This window comes from Heterodontus francisci, chromosome 12 (genome assembly GCF_036365525.1).
Source record: "Heterodontus francisci isolate sHetFra1 chromosome 12, sHetFra1.hap1, whole genome shotgun sequence".
Taxonomy (NCBI): domain Eukaryota; kingdom Metazoa; phylum Chordata; class Chondrichthyes; order Heterodontiformes; family Heterodontidae; genus Heterodontus; species Heterodontus francisci.
The window spans coordinates 48,676,796-48,703,168 of NC_090382.1; the positions used below are offsets into that span (position 1 = coordinate 48,676,796).

At 42.8% G+C, this 26,373-nt stretch overlaps 1 protein-coding gene across 1 annotated transcript in view; it reads left to right on the plus strand.

Annotated features, from left to right (window-relative positions):
- The window catches only part of LOC137375848 (sideroflexin-1), a 69,281-nt gene that overhangs the window by 18,030 nt on the left and 24,878 nt on the right, over positions 1–26,373 (plus strand). Inside the window, exons 2-3 of the mRNA XM_068043394.1 lie at positions 8,351–8,524; positions 25,818–25,988. Of these exons, the coding sequence (XP_067899495.1) occupies positions 8,361–8,524; positions 25,818–25,988 (335 nt within the window). The 5' untranslated portion in view covers positions 8,351–8,360. The remainder of the gene's footprint in view (positions 1–8,350; positions 8,525–25,817; positions 25,989–26,373) is intronic.

Consider the following 26,373-nt stretch of genomic DNA (forward strand, 5'->3'; position numbering starts at 1 on the left):
GTTCTGTTGGGTGCTCATGCACTTGTTACTTTCAAAATTAAGAAGCAAATTCAAATATGGATTAGGGCTCATAACAAAAGTTTCTAATTGGCTGAATCGCCATTTTTTTTCCTTCTCCCTGCGTCAAACATTGTTTTATTTGTACTTAATACGTGGTTTTAATTCCTCCATAATCCTGAATGTCTCATTCTGCAGCACTACAATATTTTAGGAAACAGTGCAATGCTGATACTTTGAGATCTAATCTAAAGAGAGCATTATAACATAACTAGTGCCATCACAAGTTTTTGTGCTACTACAAATTAGGCATTGCAGTGATTTAACATTATACCAGCTGCACTGTAATTGTAAGGCAAAATCCTGAGATTGCTCTTGAACCCATATGGTACTTAGTACAGTGTCAGTTATTTAATGAGTAAAATAGATGGAAAGTAAAAAATAACAATATTAATGCCACCCACTCTTATTAAAATATAATTTTGAAGTATTCAATTAACTTTAAGACCTGTGTTTTATAGTTGAGGGAAGACCTGCATGTGTAAGTGTGAGGTATGCATGCATTGCACAAATCACTTGGCATCCAGCACTGCCAATAATGGAACAAAAGAGCAAACTGGCAATATCTCACTGCTTGATACCTGATTTCATGCTCGAAAATTGTTAGAGACTTCTGCGTGTAGAAATTTTGTGTAGATTCCCCACTGATGTAACATTGAGATGGAACCATTCATCACGTCACTGGAGTAGAACTTTACAATGCCAAATGATGATATGTGACGCATTTACTTCCAGACTTCTTGATGCAAGGAGTCCTGAAGCAAAAAGCGTGACAGCAAGGGTTGACTAAAAGCACTGACCTGGGTGTACATATCTTCCTTTATTTTATATATAAGGTTAGATGGCAGTTCAGTCGAATGTATTCATTTAATTGTTCAGCGTCAGAGCTACATATATGAATTGGTGGTTTAGTTATTGGGGGAATTGTATTACATTGTTGAAAATTTGTGGATTTGTTCATGCCATTTTAACGTATAACATGAAAGTAACATTGGTCACTGATTTAAGTTGCTAATTCTTGCATTGATGGAAATAGCTGAATTCCCCATTTCCTAAATGAATTAATAGCACTGGGAGAGTACATAAAAATAGAATTGAGTGACGCAGACAGGAACATTATCTTGGCTTTTATAGATACTATGATTAGCTGAATGTTGGAAAATATTTGTACTTCTGTATCTGATAACATTAAGCACTAGATGTTTTCCCAGAAACCTATCTAAAGCACTGAAATGTAATCTTGTATTCTAATCTGATAGCAAAAGTTATTTGCTCTTGCCAGTAAAATGATTTTTTTTTAAATTTCCCAGAACAGCTAGCTTTAAAATTAAATTGTGAGATTTGGTCATAACAGTATTCCATAATGTGAGCATTATATTACATAAGTCACAATTTAGTTCCAATCAGTGAATGCAAAGCCAGGAAGAGTTTTCCAGTACACAGAAGTTTTACTCAATAGTATTTGCCACATTCTTCATTACATCTTATTTGCATTGAATTGTAAATACATTACATGTGTTCATCTGTAAAACCTCTGGTTCATGTTTAGCATTCTACCTGAATAAATAAAATGTGCATGTGTAGCATATATCTGGTTTCCTGGATTAAACTAATCACCGCAAGTAGGGTAATTATTAGTTTTTTTGGATTGCGCAATTCTGCAGTGACAGATTCCTGAAAAGGTGCACCTTTTGGATCACGGGACAAGATCTGCTTGTAGGTGCCACTACGAAAACACTGGAAGATAAGAGTTCTGTAAAATACCTTAAACCGTGATGCAACACTATCCTGTTTATTTGTAATTTTCCATTTTAACTTCATACTCAGCTACTTCTGCAGACTTTGCCCATTCTCACCCTTTTACAGTTCAAAGTACAAATTGATTATCAGGAACCTTGTGTTGCTGCTATCTAGGGAGATACCTGAAATTCATGTCAACTGGTGACTAGTGGGACAGAGTTATCATCTTTGGTTTACCTCCTAATCAACCCGAGTGGTGATTTTTCCCTCTCTCTTTTTCTTTCTCTCCCTTTCTAATTACACAAATGACAGATCTTTAGGAATCCATTTGAAACCTCCCCCTCACCATCAATCTATTTTACATGCCACTCCAAACCTGCACATTAACTACATAGGATATACAGTGCTGAAACAGGTCATTCGGCCCAATCAGTCCACGGCAGCATATATGCTCCACTCGAACCTCCTCCCATCCTTCCTCATCTAACGACCAGCATAATCCTCTATTCTCTCCTCCCTCATGTGCTTGTCTAACCTCCTTTTAAATGGATCTGTACTATTCAGTTGGTAGTGACTGCCCTGTTCTCTGCATAAAGAAATTTCTTTTGAATTCATTACTTGATTTCTTGATTACAAAAGCAAAATACTGCAGATGCTGCAAATCTGAAATAAAAACAGAAAATGCCGCAAATACTCAGCAGGTTAGGCAGCATCTGTGGAGAGAGAAACAGAGTAACATTTCAGGTCTGTCTCAGTCTCACTCTGACTTCCCTGTTCTCAGCAACCTCACTGTTCCAACGAAGCTCAAGGAACAACACCTCCTCTTTTCAGCATTTTACAGCCTTCCGGACTGAACATTCAGTTCAACAATTTCAGATCATAACTACTTCCATTTTTTTTTCTATGCACGGTACCTGTTGGTGACGATACTGCTATTCCCACTTACACCTTCTGTAGGCCCAACTTTTGTTTCTTTACTTGTCCAATTAGCATAATCTTTTGCCTTGCACTATCATCCCTTTTGTCATTTAATCTCTTGTGCTTTCTACCCTATTAAAAACCTCCTTTTGTTTCCACACCTAACCCCACCCTGCCCCCATTTCTGTACTTGCTTAAAACCTATTACATCTTTTAACTTCTTCCAATTCTGCTGAAAGGCCTTCGTAAACTTTGTTTCTCTCTCCACAGATGCTGCCTGACCTATTGCGTATTTCTAGCATCATCTTTATTTCAGATTGCCAGCATCTGTAGTATTTTGCTTTTGTGTTGTACATTTGTTTGGTGTTCAGTCTTCTGCTTTCTGATATTCTGTGACTACCAAAAGCACAGTTTAGGATTTAGAAGACCAAAGTGAAAATAACAGTTCTCTATGAAGAGAACAGAGTATCAAGAGTGGGCTATTCAGCCCCTCAACCCTGTTCCATCATTCAGTGAGATCATCTGTATCCTAAATATCTGGAATTGAAAGCTGCCATAAAACTATCATCTATGTCCTTTAGGGAAGGAAATCTGTCCTCACCTGATCTGGCCTACATGTGACTCCAGACCCACAGCAATGTGGTTGACTCCTAACTGTCCTCTGAAATGGCCCAGCAAGCTGCTCAGTTTAAGGGCAATTAGGGATGGGCAACAAATGCTGGTCTTGCCAGCTTTGCCCACATCCCATGAAAGAATAACAAAAACTCCATCCACCTACCTTGACGCTGCATCCCTTCATACTCTTGGCTAGTAAATCTCTATCCATTTCAAATTTAAAATTATTAATTGATTATTGGAAGCGAGAGTACTGTACTTCTACCACCTTTTGTGTGAAGAAGTGTTTCCTAACTTATTTCCTGAATGGCCTAGCTCTGATATTAAGGTTAGGTCACCTTGTTTTAGACTCCCTCACCACAGAAAAAATGTCTCTATCTTCCTTATCATATCCTTTTAAACTCTTAAAAACCTCAATTGAATTGTTCCTTATCCCAAAACATAAATGTGGGTCCCTACAGGCAGAGACAAGAGAATTTATAATGGGGAATAATGAAATGGCAGAGGCATTAAACAAATACTTTATATCTGTCTTCACAGTAGAAGACACAAAAAAAATTGCAGAAATAGTGGGGAACCAAGGCTGGAATTTTACAGTGGGCAGACGGGAGTCAGACTCCGACGTAAATGTCGCTGACGAACCCGCTTCCGCCCAGCCTGGGGATCCGTCTTGTATTTTACGGATCCCCAGGCTTTAATTGGCCCGAGGCAGGACTTCCACCCACTTGAGGGAGGAGGTCCCGCCTCTGAGCTGCCGGCCATCAGCGGGCTGGCAGCTCTTAGTCTCAGCAGCGCCACCGGGAGCGGTGGCCACTGCTGGGACGGCAGCCCAGCCGACGCCATGGACCCAGGAGAGTGGGTAAGCTTGGATTGCCTCACCAGGGGAATCGGTCATGCCCTGGTGAGGCTAGGGTGGTAGTTTGAGGGAAGGGGGGGGTGTCTTGGATGCCGGGGGTGGATTGGGAAGCGGGGGCGGCCCTTGATCGGGCACCCAGTGCTCGACTGCCATCACCCCCCCCACCCCGCCCCCAGGGCGCGGAAAGGCCGGCAGCTATCGCTGGGTGGCCTTTCACGTCCCCAGCACACCCGCTTGCCATGGGTAAAATACCCGTGGAGGTGGGCGAAGGCCCTTAAGTGGCCACTTAATGGTCTTGATTGGCCTCGGCGGCGGGCCATTTCCCACCCCCTGCCTGACCTCTGTAAACTTGTCCGGAGGCGGAATCGGGGTGTGTAGGCCTCCCGGAGCCTGCCGCTCAATTTTACGCTGCCCCCACACCACTGGAGCAGCGTAAAATTCACTGCCCAAGGGTCTATTGTAAATGAGGTACTTGGGGATATTAGCAAAATTATGAGGAGTCTGGACAAAGTAGATAGGAAGAAATTGTTCCCATTGGTGAAAGTAGCTATCACCAGAGAATGCCAATTTAAGGTGATTGGCAAAAGAAGCAATGGCAACATGAGGAAAAACTTTTTTATACAGCGAGTGGCTAGGATCTAGAATGCACGGCCTGAGAGTGTGCTGGAGGCAAATTCAATCGAGGCCTTCAAAAGAGAATTGAATAATTATCTGAAGAGAAGACATTTGCAGGGCTGCAGGAAAAAGGCGCGGGAGTGGGACTAGGTGAATTGCTGTTGCAGAGAGCTGGCACAGACATAACTGGCTGAATGGCTGCCTCCTGTGCTTAACCATTCTGAGATTCTATTGTCTATAAAGAAATATTACTGGAGAAAATAATGGGACTAAAAGTCAACAAATCTCCGACCTGATGGCCTACATCCTATGGTTTTTAATGAGAACAGCCGCACGGATTGGAAGGTAGCAAACTTAACCCCACTATTCAAGAAAGGAGTGAAAGAGAAAACAGGGGAACTATAGTCCAGTTAGCCTGACGTCGTCAATGGTAGGAAAATGCCAGAATCTATTAGAGACATAGTAACAGAGCACTTAGAGAATCATAATAAGGCAAAGTCAACTCCGATTTATGAAAGGGAAATTGTGTTTGACAAACCTGTTTGAACACATTGAGGATGTAACTTAGGGTGAGTAAAGAGGCACCAGTGGATGTAGTGTTTTTGGATTTTCAAAAAGCATTCAATAAGGTGCCACACAAGAGACTATTACAGAAAAATAAGGCTGTTGGGATTGGGGGTAATATATTAGCATGGATTGAGCATTGGTTAAAAGACAGAAAAGGGAGAATACGAATAAACGGGCTGTAACTAGCGGAGTACCGCAAGGGTCAGTGCTTGGGAGTCAGCTATTTACAATCTGTATAATGTCTTAGATGAGGGGACAGAGTATACTGTATCCAAGTTAGCTGACAATGCAAAGTTAGGTGGGAAAGTAAGCCGTGAGGAGGACGCAAAGAGATATAGACAAGTTAAGTGAGTGGGCAAGAACATGGCAGATGGAATATAATGTGGGGAAGTGTGAAGTTATCCACTTTGGAAGGAAAAATAGAAAAGCAACATGTCTTTTAAATGGTGAGAGAATGGAAAATGTTGGTATTCAGAGGGACCTGAGTGTTCTAGTTCATGAATCACAAAGTTAACAAGTAGGTATAGCAAGCAATTAGGAAAGTAAATAGTATGTTAGCCTTTATTACAAAGGGATTGGAGTATAAGAGAGAAGAAGTCTTACTGCAATTCTGTAGGGCCTTGGTGAGACCACACCCGTACAGTTTTGGTCTCCTTACCTAAGGAATGATATACTAGCCTTGGAGGGAGTGCAGCAAAAGAAAGGAAGACTTGCATTAATATAGTGCCATAGAAGCATAGAAAAATTATGGCACAGAAGGAGGCCATTCAGCCCATTGTGTCCGTGCTGACCAAAAATACCAGCCGCCCAATCTAGTCCCACCTTCCAGCACCTGGTCCATAGCCTTGCAGGTTACAGTACTTCAGGTGCCTTTCATGACCACTGGATGTCCCAAAGCTTTACAGCCAATGCAGTACAGTCACTGTTGAAATGTAGGAAATGCAGCAGCCAATTTGCACGCTTCCACAAACAGCAATGTGATTATGACCAAATAATCTCTTTTGTGATGGTGGTTGAGGGATAAATATTGGCCAGGACACTGAATAATTCCTCTACTTCTACACAAAATAATGTTGTGGGATCTTTTACATCCACCTGAGAGAGAGCAGATGGAACCTTGATTTAACATCTTATCCAAAAGGCAGCACCTCTGACTGTACAGCAGCCTCTCATTATTGCACTGGAATGTCAGTTTTGATTTTGTGCTCAAGTCCTGGAATGGGACATGAACTCACAACCTTGTGACTCAGAGGCAAGAGTGCTACCAACTGAACCAAAGCTGTTTCCTGGGATGGAGGGATTGTCCTATGAGGAGAGATTTAGTAGACTAGGCCTCTCCTCCCTAGATTTAGAAGAATGAGAGGTGATCTCATTGAAACACACAAAATTCTTTATCAGCTTGATGGGGTAGGTGCAAGGAAGATGATCCCCTGGCTGGAGAGTCTAGAACTAGGGGTCACAATCTCAGTATAAGGTGATCGCCCATTTAGGACTGAGATGGGAAACTTCTTCATTGAAAAGGTTGTGGATCTTGGGAGTTCTGTACCCAGAGGACTGTAGATGCTGAGTCATTCAATATCTTCAAGTCAGAGATCAATAGAATTTTGGTTACTAAGGGAATGAAGGGATATGACAATAGTTTGGGAAGGTGAAGTTGAAGTAGAAGATCAACCGTGATTGTATTAAATGGCAAAGCAGGCACAAAGGGTTGACAGACCCACTCCTGTTCCTATTTCTTGTGTTCTTATGTTCTTAACCTTCTATATGCTAAGTCATATAAACCTAGCTTATGCAATGTCTTCATAATTTAACACTTGCAGCCTTGGTAACATTCTGGTGAATCTGCGCTGCATTCCTTCCAAGGTGAATGTTACCTTTCTAAGATGCGGTGCCCAGAACCTGTACCCCATGGCCCCAGTTTTCCTTTCCCAATAGCAATGAGCACTGAGACGTTCTCCACTACTGAAGGCTGCATCAGCACTGTAACCTCCAGTGATCTCGCTTATGTAGAAACCCAGAAGTTGCAATCCGCCTCAACGGACTCCGGAGGAACCCACTGTAATGGTCCCGCTGTTTCGAAGCTTGAAATGGCAGGGCACAGAAGTGAAAGAATTTTGCCTATTTGCCCACAACTTGCTGCAAGCCCAGTCTGGCAGCTATGTCCTTCAGAACTCAGCTAGCCTGGTCATTAGTGGTGCAACTGAGCACTCTTGATGGATATTGAAGGGCCTGACCCAGAGTGCATTGTGTGTCCTCAATATTTCTTCCAAGTGGTGTTCAACATGGAGGAGTACTGATTTGTCAGCCGAGGGAGGGCAGTAAGTGGCAATCAGCAGGAGGTTTCTTTGTCCATGATGCCATAAGATGTCATGGGGTCCAGTGTCAGTGTCGAGAACATCCTCTGGACTGTATACCACTGTTCACTACCTCTGGTGAGTCTGTCCTGCCAGTGATGGAGGAGTTTGGGACATTGGCTGAAAAGTATGATGCCGTGAGTATGACTATATCAGGCTATTGCTTGATTAGTCTGTGGGATAGCTCTCCCAATTTTGGCACATGTACCCAGATATTAGTGAGGATGGGTTGCAGGATTGACTGGACTGGTTGTGCCTTTGTTGTGTCTTGTACCTAGGTCGATGCCAGTTGGTCCATTTTTTTTTTGTAACTGTTGGATACATTTGAGTGGTTTGCTGGACCATTTCAGAGGGCAGTTAAAAGCCAACCACATGGCTGTGCGTCTGGAATAACATTGGCCAGACCAGGTAAGCTTTTCTTCCCCAAAGGATATTGGCCAGATGGGTTTCACGGTCGTCATTACTGATATTTGCTTTTTATTCTAGATATTTTAAAATTTATTTTACGGAATTTAAATTCCCCAGCTACCCTCGTGGGATTTGAATCTGTGTCGCCACAACCATTAGTCCAGTAACATAGCCAGTATGTCACCATACCCATGTTGTATGTTTGTTGTTTGCCTTGTAGAGAGTATAAAATGACTGGAGAAGTGTCATTGAACATCAATACCAAAGAGCCTCGATGGGATCAGGGTACTTTTATTGGGAGAGCAAAACATTTCTTCACAGTTACTGACCCCAGGAACATTCTTCTATCAAATGCCCAGTTGGAGAATGCCAGAAAGATAATACATGATTATCGGTATAGTATAGCAAAGTTTTGAAATATTATAGCATGTTTTCTTTTTAATTTGTTGATATATTTCTGATGTGCTGTAATTTTATCACTTTTATAACTTTTTAATTTTTTTTCAAACATTGGGAAAAATGCACACATTTGTAGGCTGAGCTCCTCTTTTCTTTGCAAGGATAAAACCCTTTGAGAGAAAAAAGTAGGTTGTATTGTCAATAAATAAGATAGCAACAAAATGCCATCAGAAACAAGTTAGTTAACTGTGATAACTAAACAGCAGGTATTTAAAATTAGCAAGCCTCAGGCAAGATTTTGAGACTGGAAGGATTGCCCCAACCCTACACCAGACATGGGCAGATCCCCAGTAAAAGCTGTTGGTACCATATCAATTAACAGTACTTTATTTTTTAAAAATGGATGAATATCTAGTTTGGAACAAGATTGAGGATAAGGATACCTCAGTTGGAGATGTTTGAATGTTGGTTCCTTAACTATGGAAATATCATACCAGCAAAAGCAAACATGAGGAAAAGCTACCTCTGATTCCTGGGGCTTGATAAATCATGGGCTATATTTCTGGTTTTATATCAAATCTGGTTTAAAGAAATGCCCAGAGCCATCCTTTGATCCTTCTGGACAGCCTCTAAGTTTGTAGAGGTGATGCCCCACCCCATGTCTTATATGTAAAGTTTACTATCTGGTATTGGAGGTCTCCAAATGCATATAAGTGCACATGTGCAGAGTACTCTCCCGGTCTTGAATGCTTGATTCAAAGCTAGGCAATACGAAGAATGCAAAGCCAGTCTAACCTCAGACCAGTAATTTTGATATAAAACCTAGCCTTACTAGATTGGGTACAATCGATAGTAAATGAGTTAAGTACAAGTCAATCAAAGGAGAGCACTGTAAAATTTCTGGTATTTCAGAATATTTGCTTCTACCTAATCTAAACTTTATCAGATGCAATTTCTTAGAAATGTCATTCCATTTCTAGCTCAAAGTCACAACGCAGCATATCTTTACATACAGCATTCAATTTCTTTTTTCATGTATACAGTGAAAGTGTGCATTTATTGCTGGGGATCGACTTTTGCACTTAATGTCCTAATGCATTACAAAAATGTGGAACGTTAAAAGATTGTGCTTGAAATGCCGACTTTGCCATATTGACTGACTCATCTTTATATAATTATCCAGCATAAATGCTAAAGACTGCAGCACATTTGTCTTGTATTGCTATACCAAGGAAAAAAATTAACTCTGCCTGATTTAGGGGTTCAGTATCCATATTAAAATGGTGCAAGAATTTAAAATGAACTTATCCTTATCCTGTCAGCTTATTTTAATCTTGGCTTAATGTAAAAGCAACAAAATTTAATTTGCAAATCTAAAATCTTAATTTCTATAGTACTCAAATCACCTGTGGATTCATAGGAGAAACAAAAGCAAACATAGTTGAATGTATAATTATTTTACAGTGGACAGTATATGTCACCAATAGATTAATTAAATTGATGTTTCATAACAATAACTGGAAAACTTATTTTTCACAAATAAAACTAATTTGCAAAACATGAAATTGGAATACCAGGAAAGGATAGAATATTTGTATAGTAATGTGTAGCAGTGATTCTAGCTTGGAAAGTATTTCCAGTTGATGGTGTGCAAATTAATATTTTATCTATTAAATTGAAGGTAGATACTTAATTATAGTGACTTTCTGCATCCTATAGTTTGAAAGCTACAGCAAAAAGAAATTGAACACTTGCACCAGAGCCTGAAATTTAGGGGAACTTAGATTTGTCGCATAGAATCATAGAAAAATATAGCTCAAAAGGAGGCCATTGAACCCATTGTGTCTCTGCCAGCTCTTTGAGAGGGCTATCCAATTAGTCCCACTCCCTTATTCTTTCCCAGTAGCCCAGCACTTTTGTTTTACCTTTTCAAGCATATATCCAATTTCCTTTTGAAAGTTACTATTGAATCTGCTTCCACCAGCCTTTCAGTCAATGCATTCAGTTCATCATTAACTCGCTGCCTATAAAGCAAAATCTCCTAATGTTCCCTCTGGTTCTTTTGTCAGTTATCTAACACTTTTGCCTTCTGGTTACTGACCCTCATGCTAGTGGAAACCGTTTCTCCTTATTTGCACGATCTAACTCATTCATAATTTTGAACAGGTCTATTAAATCTCCTGCTAATCTGCGCTGATTGAAGGAAACAATCCCAGTTTCTCTAGAATAATAAAAACAGTAAGTGCTGGCAATACTCAGCAGGTCAGGCAGCATCTGTGAGGAGAGAAGAGCAGAGTTAACGTTTCAGGTCTTGACAAATATATGAATAGGAAGGGAATAGAGGGATATGGGCCCCGGAAGTGCAGAAGGTGTTAGTTTCGGCAGGCATCAAGATCGGCGCAGGCTTGGAGGGCCGAATGGCCTGTTCCTGTGCTGTACTGTTCATTGTTCTTTGTTGTTTGTGAGCTTTTATCAAAGCTTAGAAAAGTGTTGGGTTTTAAGCAAGTGAAGGGAGAGTGGACGGGTGATGGTGGGGAAGAGAACAAAAAGGAAGGTAAATGATAGGGCCCAGGGTAGGAAAGATTAAATAACAAAGATGTCACGGGACAAAGGCAAAGAGCATGTTAATGGTTATGGTAAAAGACAAAACATTAGTCCAGAGAGAGTGTTAATGGCAGAATAATGAGCAGCTCTGTGAAAAAGCACAACATGAAAAACTAAGACAGGCACATGGTTAAAAAATAAAATAAAATAATTCCAAAAAAAAATAAAAAATTTAGAAAAGGCCAGTTATGCTCTGAAATTGTTGTTTCTCTAGGTTCTGGGAGGCAGTCACACCTTTTTAGGATAAATTGTACTTTAGAGGTGGTTAATGGTCAGGGACATGAGGGTGTGACTGCAAGTTAGGCAGGAATGAGAATCCACAATGTAGTGATGGAGGAGCCTTGGCCCTTGTCTTTGTTCAACAGGTCCGAAGCACTTGCTGTCTATGTGCATGAGAACAAGGACTGCAAGGAGAATGGGCAAACTGATATTGGCACAATGGTACATTCAAGTGAGGGGCATAAAAAGGAATGTGTTGGGGATTGCATAGTCAGGGGAAATAGATACTGCTCTCTGCAGCCAAGACTAGGAGTTCCGAAGTTTGTGTTGCCTGCCTGATGCCAGGGTTCGGGATATCTCCTTGAGGCTGGAGAAGAACTTGGATTGGGAGAGGGATGATCCAGTTGTTGTCGTCCATGTAGGAACTAAAGACATAGGTAGAACTAAAAATGAGGTTCTGTGGAGGGAGTTTAAGGAACTAGATCCTAAATTAATAAGCAGAACCTCAAAGGTAATAATCTCTGGATTACTACCTGAGCCATGTGCAAATTGGCATAGGGTCAAGCAGATTAGAGAATTAAACATGTGGTTCAATGAGGAATGAGAATTGGAAGGAGGAGTTTCAATTGATTGGATACTGGCACCAGTACTGGGGAAAAAGAGAGCTGTTCCATTGGGATGGTTTCCACTTAAACTGGCTCGATCAGCGTCCTGATGAATCATATAATTAGGACAGTGAATAGGACTTTAAACTAAAGTGGGGTGGGGGGTGTTGTTGAGGGGGTTAGGTGAAAGGAAATTTAGAAATCTAAAGAGAGAGGTCAAGGCTATAGAGCAGTGTAGCGACTTGGGTAAAGACAAGCAGAATGGGACAGGAAAGGACCGAGTTGGACAGTCAAAAATATTTTTATAATATAAAACTAAAGGATCTTTATCTGAATGCGAAAGAATTCTTAACATGATAAACAAACAAGCAGCGCAAATAGAGATAAATGGATTTATTCTAATCACCATACAGAGATATGCTTGCAAGGTGACTAAGATTGGGAAGTAAATATACCAAGGGTACTTAAAATTTTGTAATGACAGGAAAAATGGAAAAGGATGAAATAAAGGCCTGATAATAAAGGATGGCATAAGGACTGGTAGTAAGAAAGGATCTTGCTCAGAAGATTAAGAATAACGAGGGTTAGAAAATGCTGGTGGGAGTAGATTATGGACCCCCTAACAGTAGTTATACCATTGGACAGAGCATTAAGGAAGAAATAATTGGAGCTTACAACTAAGGCAATGTAATAATTGTGGGGGACTTCAGTCTTCATATAAACTGAACAAATCAAATTGGCAATGGTAGTCTGGAAGATGAGTTTGTAAAATGCTTTTGCAGCAGCTACCTAGAACAAACATTGTGGAACCAACTAGGGATAAAGCTATTTTAGATCAGTATTGTGCAATGAGGCAGGTTAAGTAGTAATCTCATGGCAAAAGATCCCATGGGGAAAAAATTATCATAATACAATTGAATTCCATATTATGTTTGAGAGCAACATGTTTGCGTCCAAAACAAGAATCTCAAACTTAAACAAAACCAATTACATAGTTACGAAGGGAGAGCTGGCTAAGGTTGATTGGGGAAATAAGCTAGAAGGTATGGCGGTAAATAAACAATGGGAAACATTTAAAGAAATTATTCACATTTTTCAACAAAAGTACGTATCTTTTTTTAAAAAAATTCAGTGAGAGGGATCCTTCCATAACTTATACGGGAGGTTAAGGATAGTGTTAGATTAAAAGAGGCTTATGATGTTGCAAATAATAGTAGCAAGCCTGAGAATTCAGAGTTTTAGAAACCAGCAAAGGGAGACCAAATATTGTTAAAAATGGAAAAAAATTGAATGAGTAAATTAGCCAGGAATATAAAGACGAGTTGTAAGAGTTTTTACAAGTATATAAAAAGAACAGCTAAAGTAAACGTTTGTCCCTTAGAAACAGAGACTGGAGAAATTATCATGGGGAATGAGGAAATGGCAGAGATATTGAACAAATATTTTGTGTCTGTCTTCACAGTTGAAGACACAAGTTATGTACCAGAAATAAAGCGTAACCAAGGGGCTATTAAGAATGAGGACCTTAAAGGAATTCATATTAGTAGAGAAAATGTATTGGAGAAACTTAAGGGACTAAAAGCCAACAAATCCTCAGACCTGATGGCCTACATCCTAAGATCCTAAAAAGGTTAGCTGCAGAGATAATGGGTTCACTGGTTATGATTTTCCAAAATTCCCTCGATTCTACAATGGGTCCAGCAGATTGGAAGTTAGTAAACGTAACTCTGCTATTCAAGAAAGGAGGGAGGGAGAAAAAAAGGGAACTACAGACCAGTTAGTCTGACATCAGTCAATGGGACAATACTGGAATCTATTATTAAGGAAGTCTTAACTGTGCACTTGGAAAATCATAATTTGATCAGATAGAGTTGGTTTTACAAAAGGGAAATTATATTTGACAAATTTATTAAGAGTTTTTTGAGGATGTAACTAGTAGGGTATATAATGGGGAACCAGTAGATACTTGGATTTCCGAAAGGCATTCGATAAAGTGCCACACAAAAGTTAATATGCAAGGTAAGGGCACATGAAGTTGGGAGTAATATATTAACAAGGATGGAGGAATAAATGGGGCATTTTCAAGTTAGCAGCTAGTGGAGTGCTCCAAGGCTCAGTGCTAGGGCCTCAGCTATTTATAATCTATATTAATGGTTTAGATGACAAGACCGAGAGTGATGTATCCAGGTTTGCTGATGATACAAAGTTAGGTGGGAATATAAGCAGTGAGGAGGATACAGAGGCTGCAAAGAGATACAGACAGGTTAAGTAAGTGGGCAACAAGGTTGTAGATGGAGTATAATGTGGGGAAGTGTGAGGTTATTCACTGGTAGTATGATTAGAAAAGCAGAATGTTTTTTAAAAGGCATAAAAGTTTTAAATGTTGATGCTCAGAGACTTGGGTGTACTCTTATTAAGGAACACAAAGTTAGCATGCAGGTACAACAAGTAATTAGGAAGGAAAATGACATGTTGGCCTTATTGCAGGAGGATGGGAATATTAGAATAAGAAAGTCTTGCTACAATTGTATACGGCTTTGGTGTTTCCATACCTGGAGTACTGTGTGCAGTTTGGGTCTCCATATCTAATGAAGGATATACTTGCCTTAGAGGCGGTACAATGAAGGTTCACTAGATTTGGTCCCTGGGATGAGAGAGTTGTCCTCTGATAAGCTGAGTAAATTGGGACTATACTCTCTGGTGTTCAGAAGAATGAGAGGTGATCTCATTGAAACACACAAGATTCAGAATGGGCTTGACAGCGTAGACACGGAGAGGCTGTTTCTTCTGGCTGGGATATCTAGAGCACGAAGACACAGTCTCAGGATAAAGGGTTGATCATTTAGGACTGAGATGAGGAGAAATTTGTTAATTCAGAGGGTTGTGAATCTTTGGAATTCTGTACCCCGAGGATTGCGGATTCTCCAATGTTGAGTATATTCAAGGCTGAGATAGATATTTTTTTCTCTCAGGGAGTCCAGGGATATAGGGAGCAGGCAGGAAAATGAAATTGAGACTGAAGATCAGCCAGTATCGTATTGAATGGAGGAGCAGGCTCGAGGGGCTGTATGGTCTACTCCCGCTCTTATTTCTCATGCTCTCTCCAATAAAGTCCCTTATCCCTGATATCATTCTAGTAAACCTCCTCGACACCCTCTCTTGGCACATTATAGGAATGAAAACAATGCTTTTAATCTCACTGCAGATAATTTGTAAAAGAGAAAACACAAGAAAGCTTTATGAATTTGGAAGATCAAAATTCAATCTGCATGTGTTAGCTTCTGAATGTTCTCTTCCACCAATAACATTCAACATTATTATCAGTCCAATAGACCAGTGTTAGTGTGAACCCCTGGCAAATTGTTGAAGTATTGCCTTGAAAGTTGGTGATTTTGACTTTAACAAAAAATCCCTCTAAAATCTTGGAGCATTTGGAAAAGTATCAGTAAATTAGCAAAATATAATCCATTTGCTTGTTTTTTTTTGCTAATTATTTGGAAGAATTTGAATGTCTCTCAATTCTGAATAGATATACTCAGATCTAACAAATTGATTATACTTGAATATGCAATTTAATTTTCCAGACTTAATGACAATGGGCCATAATTTGCTGCAACAGAGCACCTAATACCATCTGCTATGAGTTAGACTTTTCCTTGCTGGGTTAGGATTTTAATATTTTGCATGACTAGTTGCTGAAAGTGTGAGCTGATAAATGCGCAGGAGGGAAACAAGAAATGTGGGAGCCGAGTGAACAGGGCAAGCTGCGTATCACCTTAACCAATGAGATTGAAATAAACAGCATTAGGGCTAAGAAGGAAGTGTAATTTAGGGTGGGTAAATTCAATGTCAAATCAGATACAAAAAGAGAAGTGAAGAGAGGGAAAGGAAGATTGGATTGAGAGAGAGAAAAAGAGATAGAAAGGAAAAATAAAAGTTTTAGTTTTAAATTTGACACTTTAAATGGGGAGGCAATGGTGTAGTGGTAATGTCACTGGACTAGTAACCCTGAGGCCCAGGGGACTTGGGTTCGAATCCCACCTCGACAGAATAGTGAAATTTGAATTCAATTAATCTGGAATTAAAAGGCTAGTCTAATGGTGACCATTAAACCATTGTCAATTGTTATAAAAACCCATCTGTTTCACTAATGTCCTTTAGGGAAGGTAATCTGCCGTCGTTACATGGTCTGGCCCTCATGTGACTCCAGACCCACAGCAATATGGTTGCCTCTTAAAATGCCCTCTGAAATGGCCTAGCAAGCCACTCAGTTGTATCAAACTGCTACAAAGTCTAAGAAAAGGAATGAAACTGGACGGACTCTGTCGACACTGCAAAGACGTCCTAACTAACATCTGGGGGCTTGTGCCAAAATTGGGAGAGCTGTCCCACAGGCTGGTTAAGCAACAGCCTGACAGTCGTACTTATGGAATCATAGCTTACAATGTCCCAGACACCACCATCACCATCCCTGGGTATGTCCTGTCCCACAGGCAGGACAGACTCACACAGGTGGCAGCACAGTGGTATACAGTCAGGAGGGAGTTGTACTTGGAAGTCCTCAATATTGACTCTGGGCCCCAATAAGTCTCATGGCATCAGGTTAAACATGGGCAAGGAAACCTCCTGCTGATTACCACCTACCATCCCCCTTCAGCAGATGAATCAGTGCTTCTCCATGATGAACAGAAATTGGAAGAAGCACTGAGGGTATCAAGAGCACAGAATGTACTCTGGGTGGGGGACTTCAATGTCCATCACCAAGAGTGGCTCGGTAGCACTACTGCTGACCGAGCTGGCCGAATCCGAAAGGACATAGCTGCTAGACTGGGTCCGCGGCAGGTGGTGAGGGAACTAAAGAGGGAAAAACCTACTTAACCTTGTCCTCACTAATCTACCTGTTGCAGATGCATCTGTCCATGACAGTATTGGTAGGAGTCACCACCGCACTATCCTTGTGCAGATGAAGTCCCGTCTTCACGTTGAGGATATCCTCCATCATGTTGTGTGACACCACCACTGTGCTAAATGGGATAGACTTCGAACAGATTTAGCAACTCGAAACTGGACATCCATGTGGCACTGTGGGCCATCAGCAGCTGTAGAATTGTATTCAAGCACAAGCTGTAACCTCATGGCCCGGCATATCCCCCATTCTGCCATTACCATCGCCAGGGGACCAACCTTGGTTTATTGAAGAGTGCAGGAGGGCATGCCAGGAGCAGCACCAGGCATACCTAAAAATAAGGTGTCAGCCTGGTAAAGCTACAACACAGGACTATTTGCATGCCGATGAGCAGAAGCAGCATGTGATAGACAGGGCTAAGCAATCCTACAACCAACGGATCAGATCTAAGCTCTGCAGTCCTGCCACATCCAGTTGTGAATGGTGGTGGACAATTAAACAACTAATTGGAGGAGGAGGCTCCACAAATATCCCCATCCTCAACGATGGGGAAGCCCAGCACATCAGTGCAAAAGATGAGGCTGAAGCATTTGCGACCATCTTCAGCCAGAAGTGGATGATCCATCTTGGCCTCCTCCTGAGCTCTCCAGCATCAGCCTATCCGATGCACTCCACGTGATATCAAGAGAACTGCTGAAGGCACTGGATACTGCAAAGGCTATGGGCCCTGAAAACATTCCGGCAATAGTACTGAAGACTTAAGCTCCAGAACTAGCCGCGCCCCTAGTCAAGCTGTTCCAGTACAGCTACAACACTGGCATCTACCTGGCAATGTGGAAAATTGCCCAGGTATGTACTGTGAGCAAAAAACAGGACAAATCCAACCTGGCCAGTTACCACCCTATCGGTCTACTCTCGATAATCAGCAAAGTGATGGAAGATGTCGTCGACAGTGCTATCAAACAGCACTTGCTCAGCAATAACCTGCTCACTGACACTCAGTTTGGGTTCCATCAGGGCCACTCAGCTCCTGACCTCATTACAGCCTTGGTCCAAACATGGACAAAAGAGCTGAAATCCAGAAGTGAAGTGATAGTCAAAGAGTCATAGAGTTATACAGCACAGAAACAGGCCCTTTGGCCCATCGTGTCTGTGCCGGCCATCAAGCACCTAACTATTCTAATCCCATTTTCCAGCAGTTGGCCCATAGCCTTGTATGCTATGGCGTTTCAAGTGTTCATCTAAATACATCTAAATGTTGTGAGGCTTCCTACCTCTATCACCTCTTCAGGCAGCTGCGTTTCGGATTCCAACCACCCTCTGGGTGAAAAATCTTTTCCTCAAATCCCCTCTAAACCTCCTGCACCTTACCTTAAATCTATGCCCCCTGGTTATTGAACCCTCCGCTAAGGGAAAAAGTTTCTTCCTATCTAACCTATTAATGCCCCTCATAATTTTGTATACCTCAATCATATCTCCCCTCAGCCTTCTCTGCTCTAAAGAAAACAACCCCAGCCTTTTCAGTCTCTTCATAGCTGAAATGCTCCAGTCCAGGCAACATCCTGGTGAATCTCCTCTTCCCCCTCTCCAGTGCAATCACATTCTTCCTATAGTGTGGTGCCCAGAACTGTACACAGTACTCCAGCTGTGGCCTAACTAGTGTTTTATACAGCTCCATCATAACCTCCCTGCTCTTATATTCTATGCAAATGTGACTGCCCTTGACATCAAGGCAGCATTTGACCGAGTATGGCATCAAGGAGCCCTAGCAATATTGGACTCATTGGGAATCAGGGGGGGAAACTCTCCACTGCTTGCAGTCATACCTAGCACAAAGGAAGATGGTTCTGGTTGTTGGAGGTCAATCATCTTAGTCCCAGGACATCACTGTAGGAGTTCCTCAGGGTAATGTCCTAGGCCCAACCATCTTCAGCTGCTTCATCAGTGACCTTCCCTCCATCTTAAGGTCAGAAGTGGGGATGTTCACTGATGATTGCACAATGTTCACCATGCGCAACTCCTCAGATACTGAAGCAGCCCATGTCCAGATGCAGCAAGACCTGGATAACATCCAGGCTTGGGCTGATAAGTTCAAGTTACATTCACACCAGACAAATGCTGGGCAATGACCAGCTCAAACAAGAGAGAATCTAACTGTGGGAACAGATTAAAGATAAGCTAATCGGCTGATTAATCAACTAACGGACACAGTTTATAAAGAAAACTAACAGACAAAAACTGACAGGACAGCTGCAGCTAACGGTTCAAGGAAGGGGGGGGGGGAAATGTGAAACTTGCTGGTACGAGCAGACCAATTAGGCTCTGACACCACAAAAATTGCAGAAGTCTGCAGACCAATTAGGAACAAAGGGGGGGGGGGATTACGGACGAGTATAAAGGAGGCTGGTTTTGGCCCGCAAAGAGCAGTTCGTTTTCGGCGCGCAAAGTTTGGTCCGTCTTTTCTCCAAGCTGTAACACAAAGTTCGGTCCGTTTTTATAACATGGCTGAGCTGTTTGCTGTAGTGAAGAAAACCTACATCAAGGAGAGGAAGTCAAGCTGTAACAATTACTTACCTCAATAAAGTTTTGAAAGTTACCATCGGACTCTGACTGTCTCTGAAATTGATGAGATCTAACAACTTGGCGTAGTCGGCAGGATCGCTGGAGGATAGAGACCGAAGCCCTGGACATCGGACCTATATCGGCCCCGGAGGTAAGGGCTCCTCTTTACTAAAAATAAAAGTCCTCGGCCGTTGTCTAGTTTTGGTACTCCACCACGCGATCCTGAACTTTTCCGGCTTGAGACCCCCTTTATACTCGGCGGTTTACGACGGTAACACACCGACCCAGCTGAAAAGCCCCACGGCATCTGCAAAAGAAGCCCCATGGCTCAAGACCCCCTACACAAAATCGGTACAATGCCTGACGAAGGCAACTGACAGTTACCAACCACCGTAAAAGGCGGGCGGGCCCCGCCAGACATTCCCGAAGACGAAATTCTTCGGCAACTGAAAGAATATATCGAGCAACGGTTTAACCTGGCCAAAACCTATACCGAGATCGAAAAGAAATACAGTGTCTCTAAGGGACAGTGGTCCCTGGAAGATATAAAAAGAGCTTGGGGGAAGGCGACCCGTTTAAAGGATAAAGAATGAACCATGTTCATTCGTAATGGGTCAGATCCGACAGCGTAATGAAATTATCCAACAAGCTCAACATGATCGCGACCTGACTAATGCGAAGGACCAACTTAAGGTAGTCTGAGAACAATTTAGAAAGGAAAAGCTTAAATTAGAAAAATTAGAGACTGAAAAGCAATCTGAAAAGGAAAGGCTGGAGACTGAAATTAAAGAACTTAAAAAACAATTACAAGATGGACAGGCAACCCAACTGAAGGGACCGGGAACCCCTGTGGACCCCGCCGACCGCAACCATCTCGCCTGTACCCAAATCTGGAGTCGCTACTAAAAAAAACTACGAAAAATGCAATGACGTGAAGCCGGTATAGAGGAAGCTGAGTCCTCCAGCGATCAGTGATTCGGATGATGAGTTGCCTTTTGCGTGGCTCGCCCCACTTTAGCAGAAACGCATTAAGGTCAAGCAGGAAAAGAGGACTACAGATGGTAACGAAGTGATCACGCCTGAGCACCACACTCATTGGATGCATGTCCTGGCGGATCCTGGGAAACTTGCTAAATGGTCTAAAGAATTGCCTGACCTGAAAAAGGGGGGCCAGAAGACGTGGGAGCAGTTGGAATGTCTGAAGGGAATTTACCACCTCAACCCGTGGGACGGGGTACAGATCTTGACCGTCATGGTGCCCGGGCGAGCGGAGCGAAGGCTGAACAGAGAGGTCCATACCGCTTTGGGCGAGGATGAGCAACAACTAGATGCCGGATGGGCTGCGATTAGTCAGTGGCTGCGAGCTTTCTGTCCCGCAAAGACAGATTGGGGTACAATTGCCGCCTGTCAGCAAAAAGGCACAGAGGAGGTGCGGAAGTATGAAGAGAGGTTTAGATCTGCTTGGTTGGAATACTCAGGGATAACGGACATTGCCGCAGAGGCACTAGACCGACACCTGCTTTCCACCTCTGAAGTCGGCTTTTGTCACGGGATTAAAACCAGAACTATCCAAGATGTTGAAGGTAACCCTACCGAATTGGGACGGCACAGATATATCCTTCGCAGCATTGGTTGACCGATGCAGTCAGCTGGACAGGGACATGGGAGCAAAGCTCCGAGCCCTGCAGGCGGGCTGGACGCCAAAGGGCCTGATAAGCGACCTGGGACATGCCACCACTGCGGGAAGGAAGGCCATTGGGCTAAGATGTGTAGAGTAAAGGGACGGGGAAGAGGACGGCAAGGATACAATCCGGCACCAAGACCAGGTCCCTCCCCTGAGGACGATGACCTAGAAAAATTCAAACAGTTGTCACCCCAGCAACGGAAGGAGATACTGGCGTTACTTGGTGCGGCAAAAATCTAACAGAGCCCTCCCTCGCCCTTTCGGCACCCCTCCTGGCACTATTAGAACAACGAAGAGATGGATTGTATATAACTGCGAGGGTGGGCGATCAAGATATAGACTGCCTATTGGATACTGGGGCCGAATTAATGTGTCTAACTCAACGATACAGGAACTCTATACCGATGGACAGTAAAGTTAAGACTGCCCACGGAGCTGGTGGCCATGGGGTCGTGATCAGGAAAACTCAGCCCATACGCATTGGTCTTGATCCACACGAATTGATAACACCACTCTGGATAGGTCCGGTGGACCAGGCCCTTCTTGGTATGGACGTTCTTACCCAGCTGAACTCCTCGTTGCATTTCGAAGGCAGCCAGGTAACATGGTCTATCAGAAGTCTGAAGAAGGAGAAGCTGAGGGAGCACCCAATATGGGCTCAGGATAAGAACGATTGTGGGCTACTTCAAATGGAACCGGCAATGTTTACAGGATCCACTCCGCCTTGTACTAAACAATACCCCATTAGTCCAACATCTATTGCAGGACCGGTCAGCATTGAGTCTGACCAAGGGACTCATTTTACAGGCCTGTCAGAAAGTCTGTCGGCTACTGAATATTACGTGGGATTTACACTGTCCTCACCATCCACAGTCCTCGGGCCAAGTGGAGCGAATGAACCAGACTCTAAAACAACGACTATCTAAGTATCACCAGGAAGGAATACCATGGCCCCAGGTGCTGCCGATAGTTCTGTGCAGTTTTAGAGCAACTCCGAGCAGAACTACAGGCCTGAGTCCATTTGAAATAATAACAGGGAGACCCATGTCTCTGCTGGGAACAATTGATTTGCGAAAAGCTGATTGTCACCTGATGAGTGATGCTGTATTAGAGTATTGTCAGAACCTAACGAATGCTATCAGTTCTGCTTCCTTGCAGGTATCAGCAGCTAGGGGTGTCCTACCAGAAGGAGGGCATGACATCGTCCCGGGGGTCTGGGTCTGGGAAGAAATTACATAAAGAACCATTGGACGCCAAGTGGGAGGGACCTTTCCAGGTGCTATTGACCACCCAGGCAGCAGTTAAAGTCAAATGGAAGAAAGCCTGGATACACGCCTCTCACATCAAACGAGCGGTCCATGATTAAACACTGACCTGCTATTAGGACAATTACCATTTGTCAATATGTTCAGAATTTTTATTATCTGCTTACTTTTAGCTAACCAAACCTTTCCACTTTGGGGAACTAATCGTGTGTCCAGGGAACTGCATGTCAACTCTTTCCTTTATATGTCCTACACATATGCCAAAGGAGCTAACCTCTCTAGCTGTTGGGTTTGTGCCCACGTGCCTACCCACTCAAGGGAGGGCATCCCCTTACGAACCATCCCCTTCAATGCATCGGAAATGGCGGAATGGGTTGGATGAGTAACAGAGTACCTACCCGGGGAACAAGCAAGGAAATGGCAATCAGCGGGCTATTCCTTGAACGCCTTCACGGGGTGGAAACAGCCCAATTACAATCGGACCCGAGAGCCCCCATTTTTGGTCCTCACTAACACCTCAGGAGTGGGAAGACCCCAGGGATTGGTGTGTATAGTTAACCAAGGAAATGGGAGCTGCGTAGGTTGGAGTACATGCAGGAAAAATATAACCATCAGGACGTCCAGTACCACTTTCACTGTTAAGGACAATTAAACTTTGAACCCCAGCCTGCAAACTTGTCAGGTGCGGGAGAGACCTTGGGACTGTATATAGCAGGCAGTATAGAGGGAACGGATACCCAGGGCAGGGACAATTTAACAGCATATAATGGCATTTACTTCATTTGCGACCACAAGGCCTATACCTGGTTACCGAAATTCTGGATAGGGTCTTGTTACTTGGGTTATGTGACACCCTATATCCGCCATTTGACCTCCCTGCCGGTGCCACCTCACTGGCAAAGGAGGAAGCGAGCCATCACGGAGACAGAGAGATTCTTTGTGATCTTGTTTCCCTGGTATGGGACAGCCAAGCTGGCCAGGGAGTCTATTAACATGGCCTCTGTCCTGGAAAAGGTGGCCAACGACACCTCTGAGGCCCTGGTTAAAATAAATGCAGAAATGGTGGCCATCTGAACCGTAGCCCTTCAGAACCGGATGGCCCTAGACTTTATCTTAGCTGAAAAGGGGGGCACGTGCACTCTGATTGGGTCCGAATGCTGCACCTACATTCCAGATAGCTCTGAAGAGATCACCAATCTGGCGGAACACATCTGAAAGGAGGCAGAAAAGCTCAGACAACCCCCTCCCACCTTGTGGGGTTGGGCGACCGGGTGGTTGGGCTCAATAGGGACCTCAATGGTACAGGGTTTGATCTTTTTTGTTATAATCATAATTTTGTATTTTACGTTTTTGCTTATTAAGTGTTGCTGCAAACAAATGACCGAAACCCCTGCCAAGCCTATGCCCTTACAGAGCTCCCACCGTTCCCTCTTGCAGCACAAGTGGGCAACGTATTAAGCACAACCCCACCGTGTGTTGAAGACTAGTCGACCATCAAAGACACCAAGGTGGGATTGAGGGAGTGATTCTTAAAGAAGTTTGAAGAATCAAAGGGGGGACTGTGGGAACAGATTAAAGATAAGCTAATCTGCTGATTAATCAACTAACGGACACAGTTTATAAAGAAAACTAACAGGCAGAAACTGACAGGACAACTGCAGCTAACGGTTCAAGGAACGGTGGGGGGGGGGTGGTGGAATGTGAAACTTGCTGGTACGAGCAGACCAATTAGGCTCTGACACCACAAAAATTGCAGAAGTCTGCAGACCAATTAGGAACAAAGGGTGGGGGGGATTACGGACGAGTATAAAGGAGGCTGGTTTTGGCCCGCAAAGAGCAGTTCGTTTTCGGCGCGCAAAGTTCGGTTCATCTTTTCTCCAAGCTGTAACATAAAGTTCGGTCCGTTTTTATAACATGACTGAGCTGTTTGCTGTAGTGAAGAAAACCTACATCAAGGAGAGGAAGTCAAGCTATAACAATTACTTACCTCAATAAAGTTTTGAAAGTTACCATCGGACTCTGACTGTCTCTGAAATTGATGAGATCTAACACTAACCAACTCCCCTTGATGTTCAATGGCATTACCATCGCTGAATCCCCCACTATCAACATCCTGGGGGTTACCATTGACTAGCAACTGAACTGGACCAGCCACATAAATGCTGTGGCTACAAGAGCAGGTCAGAGGCTGGGAATCCTGTGGCGAGTAACTCACCTCCTGACTCCCCAAAGCCTGTCCACCATCTACAAGGCACAAGTCAGGAGTGTTGGAATACTGTCCACTTGCCTGGATGGGTGCAGCTTCAACAACACTCAAGAAGCTCGACACCATCCAGGACAAAGCAGCCCACTTGATTGACTACTTATCCACCACCTTCAACCTTTACTCCTTTCACCACCAACAAACAGTGGCAACAGTGTGTACCATCTACAAGATGCACTGCAGCAACTCACCAAGGCACCTTCGACAGCACCTTCCAAACCAGTGACTACTACCGCCTAGAAGGACAAGGGCAGCATGTGGATGGGAACATCACTACCTGCAAGTTCCCCCTCCAAGTCACACACCATCCTGACTTCGAACTATATCGCCGTTCCTTCACTGTCGCTGGGAACTCCCTTCCTTACAGCACTGTGGGTCTATCTGTGCCCCAAGGACTACAGCAGTTCAAGAAGGCAGCTCACACCACCTTTGCGAGGGCAATTAGGGGTAGGCAATAAATGCTGGCCTGGCCAGCGATGCCCACATCCCACGAACGAGTAAAAAAAAAAAATCTCCAACTTGAATTATTATCTGAAGGAATGAGATCCCATACTAGTAATAGTAAATTTTCAGTACCAGAGAGATTGATTGGCAGTAATTAACAGTTATCATTTTGTTAAAAGGGTTCTTGGGCTTGAAATGGCAAGACTAACTTTCTGTGAGTTTAGTTCAGACCTACTAGGCAAATACAGCAACTTCACAGCATTCAGTGGTGAGGCAGCAGCAAGATGCCATTTCTTTGAAGCTAATAACAGACCAACACAAATGTGGGTATCAACCTTTGGATAACCATAGTTTACTGGACATCTGCCCTTCACCTGCAGTTGCTGTACAATTTGCACAAATAATGATGAGCACCATTAACCTCACAGTCATATTGACAGAAAACTCTAGACTATTAAGTCAGTAAGATGCTAAACATGTCAAAAATAACTTCACATTAAGTAAAGAAAGAACTTGGATTTATGTAGCACCCTCATGGTGACCCAAAGTGCTTCACAATTAACAATATTTGAAGTATAGTCAGTTATGTAAAATATTTAGACACCAGGATACAGAAAGAAAACTGTGGTCCATTTAACATATGTATCTTGTTAAGTTGTATGCTTTTAACCTTTGTCTTTCCTTTTTGAGTTTATCCTACAGCAGATTTATTATTGTTACATGAATTATATCATAGGCAAGGTACTATAGCTCCTGAACTTACAGAAGATGAACTTTGGAGAGCAAAGTATGTCTATGATTCTGCATTTCACCCAGATACAGGAGAAAAAATGATTGTTATTGGTCGAATGTCAGCTCAGGTGCCAATGAACATGACAATCACTGGATGTATGATGACCTTCTATAAGTGAGTAAAGACATTTTAAATTTAAGAGCTTTCTTTATGATTTTTCACAACTGCAGAAAGCATACTGTGACAGGAAGATTAATGTACATTTAATGTTACCAATTTGTACATGGTGGGAGCTGCATGTTTCTGCCCACTTGCCACTTAATTGTATTTCTGGAAGCATGTGGTATGGTGACAGACTCATTGAACTCTGCATTTTGCCTCAGTCCAGCTGGCTGAAATGGTGGAAGAAAGCAGGACTGGCTGAATTAAGGAATCTACTTTCTAATTAAATGCTTCTTCAAAAAATCTTAAATCATATACTTATTAGGAACAACAAATTAAGAACTTTTAAAATAAAATGTGTTAAATAATCATGCAATTGAAACTACCCCACCCACAA